This window comes from Crocodylus siamensis, chromosome 5 (genome assembly GCF_052110815.1).
Source record: "Crocodylus siamensis isolate JL-2025a chromosome 5, ASM5211081v1, whole genome shotgun sequence".
NCBI classification, from domain to species: domain Eukaryota; kingdom Metazoa; phylum Chordata; order Crocodylia; family Crocodylidae; genus Crocodylus; species Crocodylus siamensis.
Genome location: NC_143399.1, coordinates 16522597 through 16534949, shown reverse-complemented (window position 1 = coordinate 16534949; position 12353 = coordinate 16522597). Strand labels below are relative to the sequence as shown.

The following is a 12353-nucleotide window of genomic DNA, read 5'->3' as shown; positions in this document are numbered from 1 at the left end:
ATAAAGCCTATCGCACTCACAGCATGGATTGTTAAATGATGTGCAGTTTATTTTTAGCTGACAAAAATCTGCTGGACAGGATAAGCAGTACCTAACTCCCTTGTTTCTATGACTGTTCTTGTTCTAGTGCACCTCACTTCTCAAGGAGTACAGACAAACATCCAGGCACTGTCCCTCTGGCTGCATTCATGCTCCTCTACCTAGCGAATGTCTCTCACATATATTGATGCATCCACTTAGCCCTAATGAACCAAGCAGATACTGAGATCTCAAGCAGGACAGCACAATAGCACTGTAGCCATGATACCAGGCCAAGATGTTATGACATGCATTCATTTAGTATCCAAGGGAAAATTTATCTGTTTTTAAACAGATAGCAGCTCCTACTAATTTCAAGCACTGCACATATTTTCAGAGATAAGAAACACTGCACTTTACCCGCTCTCCATTCTCTGGTTGCACCGAGTGTTAATACATTGTGGAAGAGCATCCTGCAGGCTAGGATCAATTGCTGTGAAAGTCATTGGCTCCTGATGGACTTCACAGCTAGGATTCCTGTGTTGGAGGGAAAATTTGAGATTGTGTCACCAACAGAAAACATCAACAAAAAATGAACTGTGCTAAATTACTCTAATAAATTATGGTATATTTTACCTTGCATCACACATAAGGTAACTTGAGCAAACTGTCAATGTTAGAAAATGTAATAAAGATAATGTTACTATGGTCTCAGAAGTGACACTTGTTCTCACCTGCTCTCTGCATTGGTAAGGTTGCCAGTACATTCATTGACCTCCAGAGGGCACTCACAAGGGCATTCACATTCATTTTGTTCCATTCTTTAGAAAAAAGAAAAAAATGCCAAACAGGTCAGTATAAACCAGGTCTGAGCTCTGATCAGGCATATTGCTGGAGTAGTACAGCTGAGCATTGGGAGCTCAGCAGCCAAGAGGAAATCCTCCCTTCCCTCAGAAGAAAATCCTGTGCCCCTATTCTGTGCTGAAACTGAAGGGAAATATGCCAGCTAGATTTGTAGATCCACTTCTCTACTCCTGGATACATTTTCCCCTTTCCCCACAGACGCTAAACAGCAGAGAACATGTCCCAGAGGTTCAGACATGATATGCAAGAGCCTTCTCTTTCTGGGCAATGGAATCATGCTGATGTTACTGTTGGTAGGTCCTCCTGCAATGAGGAAACACAGGAACACTGGCCTGGAAGGGGCTGCCAGGTCCAGTTGTCTAATATTGCAAGCAATTCTTTATCAAGAATCCTAATAATAATCATCCATGCCAAAGCCCTCACACACCAGCACCACCATAAAGCACTTTATGAAAACAAAGCCAAAAGCATTCTATAGTGCACCAGAGGTAAAAAGCAGGGGAGACCAGAGCACGGCCAATGGCCAGCCACTGCAATGGCAGAGAAGACCTTTAGTTAACATGGTCAGAGGACAAGGATGCAAGTGGAGGATTCAATTTTTGCCCCTAGGTGACAATCTATATGGTTCCACATTAAAAAGTGTTAATAAACCATTGGGCTTAAGGCAAAGGGCCTAATCCTGCCAGTATTCAACCCTGCCCCAGATAAGCAAACCCATTCTGTTTTAGTGGACTTCAGGGCCTTGCTACATGTTAAAATTAAAGCCGGACAGAAACCAGCTATAGAGTTGTTACATATTTTGGCTCTTTTTATAGCTGGAGAGATATTTTATCATGTGATAATTACTTTGCATGTGTGGCTGGTCCAAATTAATTGTGCAATTAACCAGTTAATTGTGCGATAATGACTTTGCACTTGTGGTTGGTCTTACTTTGTGTGTATGGCCAGTCTAAATTTATTGTGCTACTGACCAGTTAATTGTGTAATATAAATAACGTGTAGCTGAGCCTTACTCGTACACAATGAGTGCATCTACACATGTGCCTAACTCGGAAACTGAGTAATTAGCTTCATAATACAGTGTCACTGTCTATGCATCATACATGCACCTGTATTAGGGCGCAGTAAATTAATTAGCTCTGCTGTAGGATAGTACTGTCTGGAACAAGTACCGTCTTAGGGCAGAGTCATTTTGTGTGCTGAAACTCACGTGCAGACAGCGACCTGGGCTGTCTGGGGCCTGATGGTGATACAGTGCAGCGACTGCCTGCTACCTGGCCTCCCACTGTAGCACCCTCGTCCCCTAGCCAGTCCTTCCACCACCTGAAGCCTCCAGTCAGAGCCCAGGGCTGACCGCTGAGCTGCCTGCCAGCCTGGCTCCGTTCTGCCCCAACTCAAACAGCTGTAGTCATAGGTGCGCATGTATACACTGGGAGCAGCTGACTGGCACACACTGCACCAGAGTTTAGTGAGCTGTGCTAACTGCATGTGTAGATGCACCCCCTAAAACTTGTATTCCTTTGTATGAGGCCAAAGGAAACACTGTTAAATGACAAAGAACAGACTATGCGTACGTGTGGTAAGGGGGAAAGGGGATGAGAGAAGAGGAGTCCTCAAACTATCAAAAGACTTTGATGACATTTTGAAAACATGGAAAAGTACTTTAAAAGAGTGAGAACCATGGGGAAAAAGCCTGATAAGCCCACAAGCCTGTATACAAAGGATGCACAGCTCTGCCTGTTTTAATTAACATAATTTGATTAATTCAGCTAGTGTATCTGCTATACTGTGGCCTTAGGTTTGGACTGCAGCTATGAAGCCTGCCCTATAAGTGACCAGTGTTCTTGAGCTTCATTTGAAATAAATAACACAAAAATATTGCTTGCACCAGTCAGTTCATTTCAAATCACTTGCTTACCTGTGACAGTTCAGACAGAGCCTGTCTACCATACTACAGGCACAGAAAGCAAGCGAGTCACATGTTTCGTTGACTATTCCAACAAAGGTATTGGTTCCAGGTATTCTTGTCAGTCTGTATTTAGAACAGTGGCTGCCATGCACAAGGTTTGTCAGATCACCCTAGGGAAAAGCAAGTCACGTCAGAGATATGGCAAGGAACATATTTCCCGGTGAGCTGAAGTTGTTCCTCCTTCCTAAACACTTGTACTGAAGCACAAACTGAAACAATTTGAAGGAACATGAACATAGGGTGCTTTTCTTCTGATACTGGGTATATGAATTAGCTTGTGCTTGTTTTCAAGAAGAGCAAAACTGAAAAGCACTGACAAAGCACTTTCCATGTATTCATCTTATAAGCAGTATGATGTGATACAATGGCGTCTCATGTAATAGCCTGCCTGACTGCTGACTATTCTTCATCCAAATAATTCAAATAAATCTGTTCCCCCCACTCCTTTCTCCATGATGCCAGCTATCTGTAACCTTCACAAAGAGATTCAGTTCTGGCTGGCAAGCACCATCACAACTTGCAGAAAACTTGCTGGCTCGTGTATAAAAATATCCTCCAGCTGTGGTTTATTTTGTAGGCTAAGACATTCCTGATCCTGACTCGCACAACATAATCAAAATTTGCATTCTGTCCTCAACATTCTCATTTGCTGCAAATATGTTTTTGTCTTTTGCATCTCAACTGTGAGCAAAACACCAAAATTGATTGACCTTGGCTCAGCTTTCAAATGATTTCTTGATGCTTATGTTAATAATCATCAAAAAGTGTGTTTAAATAGCAGTGCCCTACCAGAGCATGTATTATTTTACATTACTCCACAGTGACCTTGTCATGATGGACTGTTTGCAGTCAGCATTCAATACACAGCAACAGACAATAGCTTTTCTGAATATTGGCTGAGAATCTTTGGTAAGACTGAGAATGGGGAATACTCATATATGACATGGTATAGCCACATTCACTCAATCGTAGAATTCAATTTGACAAATTTGCACTATGTGAGTCTTGTCATATTTGCTGTCATATGCATTCTCTATTTTACCACCTGAACTTCTACCTAAAAAGAAGATACGTTTGGAAATACTCTACAAATGTGAAGGGTAAGACAAAAGTCCCATCTTTATCCCATAAGTTTGACAAGGGTGAGGACTAGCAACTGGATGTCAGGTAACAAGGTTTACTGCAGAAGAGTCCAAACTTCATTTTTTTTTAATTGTTCAATAAGGACAGGAAATATGAACTTCCCCTGGTCTAGCTACTTGGCTAGACTGTACCACCACTGCTCTCTTTTGGCAAGTTCCACTGTTTATCATCACTTAGATTTCAATGGACTGCTTATGTGAATAAGGTTTGCACAATCTAGCCTGCTTATTTTAGGTCTCTATAGGCTAACACGGTTTCACTCTTCAGAAAGAGTTTACTTGGTATCTCTTTTGTTGTTCAAACCAAAAGTACTTTCAAAAAACAAAACTTACCACAAGGCTGGTATTAAATTTATAAAACCGTTGAACTGTTCTGTCACTGAAACTGTTGCAAAGGTTTTTCTTCACAAAGTTTGGATGATTCAAAATGTCATTTGCTACCAATGGTTCCTGAAAGGAAAAAAACCCAAAAAATACATCATAATGATATCAGTACCTTTCAAAGAAACAGAACTAGAAACACCAGAAGTAGAAAGAGGAGCAGAAGTCAAACCTTGTGTGTGATATGCTGCTGTTCTACTGGAGCATGACCTTTAGGATCAATAAGGGTTGGGTGTGCCACAAGATATCCTCTATCTTCCATGATAAAACATCTAGACAAGCACAATATATTAATTATTAATAGATTTCTCCATATTGTAGACGCAAAATATGGTCTAGAATTTAGAACTGTAAGCAACCAAAAAGGAAAATACAACAAAACACCACTTCCGGCCAATTAAAAACAAAACTTTCTGCCCATTGAAACAATCTTTAAAAGACTATACAAGTATTTCCCTGAAGTTTGGCAAGCAGCCACCCTTGCAACACTGTGCTTATACCAAGATCTCGAAGGATGAAATGAGTAGAAACAAAAGTGCATTGTCAGATCCAAGAGGAATATCAATATAAGAGAAGCATAATACAGTAAGCAAAAATAAATAAATAAATACAAATAAAAAGTAGGCACACATTAGTTTAGTAAAAAAAACAGAGTGGATAGTAAAACCAAGTTTTTTAAGCTTAATGACCTAAAATGTAAATAAGGAAATAAATAAATAAATATACATACATACATATATACATGCACAGAATATATGCATACATATAAAGGCTTAGGGTATGGACATGTGCACATCTGGAGCCATTTCAAAAGGAGAGCATTTCAAAACGGCAGCAGCTGTTACATTCTCACCCTTACCTGTGGCCAAGCCTGGAAGGAGATAAATGTAGCAAAAAACTGCTCCAGCTTTAACCCTATAATATGAAGAAGCAGTGTTACAGTTGGAGCAGTTTTGGTACACTGGTATAGTGGGAGGCTTGGCCCTGGTAACAGTTACAATGTAACAGCTGCTGCCCTTTTGAAACCAGTCCCAGTGCACATGTGGACAGGCAATTAGGCTGAAAGGCCACTTAAGGCGTTTCAGTGAGCTGTTGCAGGCTGGAAGAGGAGTGGGGATGTTGCTGGCTCAGTGCAGCGGGAGGGGTGGGGGTTGTAATTGATCCTCTCTGGCTCTGAGCCCATCTGCCCCGCATCCACTGCCGGGGCGCCAGATGAAGCGGGCAGAGTCTCCACAGAGCCCAGCCTTAGACTCCCATGCGCAGAGCATGCTTGGCTAGGTGGATGGGATGGGGCCACAGGCAGGCAGGAAGCGGCATCCAGGAACGAGATGGGCCAGGATCACAGAGTGGCGACGCCATGGGGCCGGGGCCCAGGTAAAAGCTGTGATTTGCTCCCTGCACGTTCAAGATGGTTGTGAGCAGGGATGTGTGGGGAGAGGATCCTTGTATGTCACCATCCCATAATCCCAGTGGCCTATTGCAGGGACAAGCGGGGAGCAGATTCCGGTTCTGCCCGGGGCCCTGGTCGCCTGTTGTCATCGCCCTACGATCCCAGCCCCAGCCCTTCCCACCCATTCTGTTCCTGGACGCCACTCCCCACCCATCTGTGGCCCCATCCCATCCATCTGGCCAAGTGTGCCCTGCCCATGGGGGTTTCCAGCTGGTTTCCACAGAGACCCTGCCCACTCCGTCCAGCACCCCTGGCAATGGGCGCAGGGCAGACTGGCAGTGACAGCTGGGCAGAATGAGTTACCACTGCGGGGAAGCTGAGTCCGGCCACTGCGTCGCGCCCACCACGTGCCCGGCAGAACCAGCTGCACATGCCGTGGCCTTGGTTACTCCCCACAGCAGGTGCAGGTGGGGCTGAGGGACCTGCTGCAGGCTGAAGACAATCTCTTGGTGGGCCAGATTTGGCCCGGGGCCACATTTTGCCCACCCCAGTCCATACTCAATAGTAGATACGTGTATATATTGCTGTTTTCCAAGAGACACTACCTCCCCTACTGCTGAGCCTCTAATTTCGTTTTAAATGGGCGGGAGGGGGGGGAATAACTTCTACTCGATATGAATTCTTATTCAGCTCTTATTCCCTCATCATATCCCCTCCTATTTCCCGATCTTCCGTCAACTTCCTGCCTGACCTCACGGAAACAATGTCACCTCTGTGCCTCAGCCTCCCTACCCATAAAATGGTGGGATGCGAAGCTTAACTTTATGCCTGTAAATTCTTTCAGAGAGGCTGCTAAACAGGCAAATACAGAAGTGCAAAGTACCTCAGTCTCCCACTCTGTAGTGTCACCTTCCCTTCACGCTCTTTTTCACCCATCCACCACTTCATCCCCTTCTCTTACAGTTTACTACACCCCTCTCCCCACGGCTGAAAGAGATGCTGCTCTTAGGCTTTCAGAAGACTAAGCCTACTTCTTCCCTCACGGCCTGTTCTGTCTTCCTTAACCAGCAGTCCCCGTGCTCAATGTGCGCCTCTCTCTCTTTCTGTTACCATAGACACAGACAGCAGCGCTAGGGGGAAGGCAAAGGAGCGGGCATTACAGAGGGCTTAGTCTGTGCAAAGATCAAGAGAATCTGTGGCCACAGAGGGGAAACTGGAAGAGGTTAATGTAGGCCACTTAATGCTCCTGAAGAACTCAGCAGGGATAGAGCTCAAGTCTCCAGGCTCAGCATGGCTCTGGCTGGGTCCTGCAGCTGTACAGACTTCCCCTGCCTTCTGCCGGGGGCTAAAAGATTCTCATGACTGTTTAGAGCGCCTGTGTCATGTCAATGAAATAAGAACAACACGTATGTAAGATTAAAGAACCTGTACTGGAAAACTGGTGGGGCTACACCTTTATATATTCATGAAAGAGCCACAAAAAGTTTCAGCAGATTTTCTTCCTGCCTAACTTCTGGTTTTTGCATTAGACATTCAGGTCTTGCCTGCTCTGGTTTCCCTGGAAAATGCTATAGACAGCTGGAAAACTAGTGGGCTTATGATCAAAAATACCATGGAATTAACTTTGATTGACTGCCAATGCAAAATGAAACGAAATATTCAGGCTGTTTAGGGCATTATTTCGTTTAGTCTGGGTTTGTCAAGTGCCTGACAAACATTGGAAGATGTATTCTTAACAAAATAATAAAAAGAAATTCAAGAGCCTAGCACCCTCATTTAAAGGCAAGGAAAGCATTTGTTCCTGTTCCTACAACAGACAGTTCCAAAAACACCAGATTTGACAATCCTAACATTTTAAAGGCAAAAATAAAAAGAACAAGCACCCCACTCATTTTACTATTAGAACAAAGACAAAAGAGAGGAGAGGGGGAGAAAGCACACATCCATTTTTCCAAACTTCAAGGTCCTTTTTAAATGTTAAAAACCACTTTATCTAGCCCTCACATCCATAATACAGAGGCTTTTTGCTGTGAGAATCTTCAGTAAAGGCTGAGAGAACAGTGAAACATTCAGATTTATGTAGGTCAAGTTAAAATTAAGCACCAAGTGTAAGACCAGGCACTTTACAATACCAGTATTAACTTATTTTATATGACAAATGAAACAAAGGAGCATTTAACAGTTTTGCCTCCAATCAATTACGGAGATTATACCATTTCACACAAACAAACTTTATCCTTTCATCCTGTCACTATCACCAGTATCCAAAAATACTCCAGGATGAGAAGTAAAGGAAAGAATGGAAGCTGTGTTAATTTAATATGGATTTATGTCCACGCATACATATGGATTAAGCCTATATAACACAAATAATAATGAATTACTTACCCTTTTTACATTTTACTGATCTTTCATTCAACTGACTAATATTTTACGTTGGGTACCAAGAGTCCAGGGGAAAATGAATTCAAATTGTAATCCATTTAAGTAAACAAGTTCAATTAAAATCAATAAAATAATGTTTAAAGTAGAGGTACACTGATACAGCTGTGCCGTATTGGATCAGCATTGATACAAGGAAAATTAACATTATCAGCTATCAGCTTCTTTGGCCTGTGTAGCCAATAATGTATCTATAAATACAATATGCCTTCTGGCCAGGGCCCCTGGATGCCAGGTGCATTGAGCATAGCCGCATGTGGCTAGGAATGCAGCCTGACAGTGTATAGAGCAGTGCCCTGCAGGTAAGTCTGTGGAGGGGAAGGGGTGTGGGGGAGGGAAGTGGCATGAGGGAAGTGCAGCTCAAGGCCCCCACAGTAAGGAAGTGAGTGGAGCAGAGGCAGGGGCCAGGGCAGTGAATGGGGTGCTGGGGCAAGGAACAGGATGAAGCCACGGGCAGCTCATCTGGAGGGTGCAAGGAGAGTGGGGGTTGCACCTCCTGCTGCTGGAGGGGCTGGAGACATGGTGTGGCCAGCGCACGGCTCCCAGGGCAAAAGGCAGCAGGGAGGACAGCAGCCTGTATCCGTCCTCATCCCGCTCAGCTCTACTCCTAAAAGCGTCTCCCACACTTAAAAATGGTGGCAGCAGTGCTTGAACTAAAGCTCATTTGATAAGCTTTAGTTCAAGTACCGCTGCTGCCATTTTTAAGCACCAGAATGCTGATCCCATGGACGATCCACCCGCGCCTCTGTCCCACTCCCCTGGCTTCCCATTCACCACCCTGGTAGCACCCCCAGCCTCAGCTCCAACCCCTGCCCCTGCCGCCCTCCTTTCCTCCCTTACCATGGGGGCCTCGATCTGTCCCCCACCCCCCAAACTCCTTCCCCTCCATAGACTTATCCGCAGGGCACTGCTTTGCAAGCTGCTGGGCTGCGCTCCTGTAAATCCGTCATCAAATTGGTACCAGCCAATATGCCTAGTGAATAATCGGCTATCGGTGCTGGCCAAGAAAATCTCTATTGGTGCACCCCTAGTTTAAAGGCATACTACATTAAAGAAAAGACTAAAGTAACCTAATGCTTACCTTATTTTGTTGCCTCCATCCTGGTTACAAACTGGTAGCAGGTCCATTAGAACCTTATAAAAGTATCTCAGAGTAAAGTCAATGCCCATCACTGCCACAGAATGCCCTGAAGACATCTGTGCACTACAAAGGAAAAAAGAAGAACCAGTAAACTCTGAGGGCAATGTTAGCAATAACTATATACCCTTTACATTGCTGAGTACAGTAGAGGGGAAGTGAGGACTGGAATCCAACCCCTTCAACCTATGAACAACACCAATTCAGACCAGTCACCAAGCAACAAAGTACCGCATGTGGCTTTGTCAAGTCTAGGACATTTGTTTATTTAATCATTTATTTATTAGATTTATTTGCTGCCCTCCCTAATGAAGGCTCAGGTCACCTTATAACAAGAGAGCAAAACAACTTACAAAACAAAAAAGCAAGACAGCTAACCTTATAAAAGCAAGTAGACTATTAAAACTGAAGCATAAAATAATATCCCATCTTAGGCTCACTTACTAAACAACCATTCAAACAGAAATGTCTTACAGCGCTTCCAGAGGATGTCCAGGCTCATGCTCACAAGTTCCAAAGCTGAGGGGCAAGTACCAAGAATGACCTCCCGTACGTTTTCACTAAGGGGGCCGGCGCAGTGCTACCTGCTGGAGGTTGTTCTCAGCTGAGCACAGGAATCATAACAGGCCATAAGGGAGAAGGTGGTTCCTTAGTTCTTTGCTGGAAAGCCAAAGGCTTATGCTTTATGATGAAATAATTTAAGTATGGAGCCAAGGCCAGTAGTTATTCATTTTCATTAATATAGAACAATGGGAGTTAGGGTTAAAAACTCTGTAAAACAAGGAACAAAAACTCCCCTGCATCATTCATCGCAGTCCTTAGCCCCTCTTTGGCAGCTGCAGGGTGAACCCAACTGCTTTCAAGAGGGTATAGATTAAAGTACCACAATCTTTTCAGGTTCTGGGGAACCGGGTGGCCTTCAGCCTTCTTATGAAAATATTTCTTCGGGTTTTTTAACCCTTTAATGAGAAGACAAAAGTCTGAATAACAATCTCTATATATCTACATCATTTTTTCCTCACCCAAAGCCTTGCCTTTATTACGAATCTAGTTTAAATCTTCACAGTGTAAAGAGGGGTTGCCCTCCTCTGGTCAGGACCGATATTTATTCCTTCAAATGGAAAGGGAATTACAGAGCAGAAAAATGCACCTGAAAATGCACCACTATCTTTCACTCTCTCTTTACTCTTTTATGCAATTCTTCAAACCTCTCTTGTGCAAACGACATTTCACATCTCTGAAAAGACTAGCCTAGGCACAAACTCGTCAGGGTCTGGTCTACACTGAAAAATTACCCTGTTAGAAGTAGCACAGTCTGAAACACGTGGAAGTAAAAGCTGTCAAATTAAACATCCTGTCAGTTGCTCATAGTTACCTTAAGGTGAGACTTCAGGTTAAACACAACCAACTGATCTGAAGATAAACATGACAAGTCCTCTCTACATTTGCATATAAAACCATGCTCATTAACACATGGTTGGACACAATGACACTTCCAAATGCAGACAAGTCGCGGTTTGGCACAGTCATGACTATTTACATTTAGGAAGAAAGCAGGTTCTTCAGTTTTTGAGGAAGGTTGAGAGGAGGAGCTGCAGCAGCAGCAGCAAGAGCTGCTGTGAATTATAATATCCTGTCCGTACAGGGAGGTCTGCTGGTGTCCCTATTTCACTCAGCAGCTCAAGACTACGCATATTGTTACCTTAGCAACTGACACATCAAAGACCTACCAAACGCAATCTTAGGGTGGATGTGCTGAAATCTTTCCACACCAGTGCTAGGAAGGCAAAGAGCTCTTTTTCCTCAACCATTTGTTTTCAATATTCTACCATGTTGTTTGTCCCCACAACTACTTAATGCTCCCAAGACTCCTTGGGGCAAAGTCACAGTATTGGGGTCTGGTTAGAAAGCTCAGAGAAAACCAAAACGCTGTCTCAAGGATCCGGTGTATTTACAGGGCTCATGTTTTGCCCAGGAGCACAAGCCAGAGGAGGCTCTAGCTACGTTCCTGAGGGGCCTGAAAGATTCAGACAAAACTATGTCAATGGGACTGATTCAACTGATTAGTTGAGAGTGCCTAGTCCTGGCAAATTATCAGGGGTAGCTCAAAGGGACTTTAAATGTGCTGTGCAAAGGCTCTCCAGCTAGGATACAAACCCTCCCAGGCAGGATTTTACCATTATGGATCAGATTTCTATAATGATTAGTGGGTATAAAAAGCCCAGCCACTTTCAAGATGGAGCTTGATCAGCCACAATGTGATTGCCTGTAAGGAACAGGACTAGAGTGGTTCCACCCAGTCCTATTTTCCCCACCTCCAACTCTTCCAGCCACTGTCTGCCTCAGCAGAGCAGCCTCTTCAGACCAACACAAGGATGTAACAAGAGGAAGCAATACCCCATCTCAAGACAACCATACCACCAGCATGCTCTCATGCAACAGAGAGCATGACTTTCCCATGGAAAACACACCATGCCTAAGTACAGACAATCTAAAAGCCCGAGGCTGAATTGATTCAACCTTTGCGGGCCAGCCTAAACTGCACAGATTGAACCAATAAACTAGTGAACAGACATTCACTTCTGAAACCAGAAAGGCAGCCAGACCCCTGCAGTAGCCCATACCAGTAGCTGGGGGGCAATACAGCATGCCTCCCAGCTTTCCGGCCACCGCCAAAGGAATCCAAATGCAGCCAGGCAGGACTTATTCTCGATTGGCTGCGCACCACATGCCCCCGCAAGCCCTTGCATAGCCCCCCACCCTGCCATGCCAACAGGGGAACAATCCCTGTATCTTGGGGCTGGCTGGGGTCCTTAGCTTCAGAGAGCATTCTCCATTAGCTCTGGTGCAGAGAAGAGATTCCCCACCTTACTAGCAGACTTAACATTAGACTTTAGGGTATGGGAGAAACGCCCCCCCCTGCACCAGCCCCCCCCCCCCCCCGAGTGCTGCCCCATTCACATGAGAGGGGGGTGTGGGGGAGAGGGGGAAAGCCCGAAGGAGCTTTAC

The 12353-nt window shown here is 44.4% G+C and overlaps 1 protein-coding gene across 4 annotated transcripts in view; it reads right to left on the bottom strand.

Moving 5' to 3' along the window:
• The window catches only part of CACHD1 (cache domain containing 1), a 176989-nt gene that overhangs the window by 10496 nt on the left and 154140 nt on the right, over nt 1-12353 (bottom strand). For all 4 annotated transcript variants that reach the window (XM_090046918.1, XM_090046916.1, XM_090046917.1 and 1 more), the window contains 6 exons: nt 9288-9410; nt 4547-4646; nt 4327-4443; nt 2801-2961; nt 753-839; nt 439-555 (listed from right to left, as the gene is read on the bottom strand). In XM_090046918.1, the coding sequence (XP_089903044.1) occupies nt 439-555; nt 753-839; nt 2801-2961; nt 4327-4443; nt 4547-4646; nt 9288-9410 (705 nt within the window). The remainder of the gene's footprint in view (nt 1-438; nt 556-752; nt 840-2800; nt 2962-4326; nt 4444-4546; nt 4647-9287; nt 9411-12353) is intronic.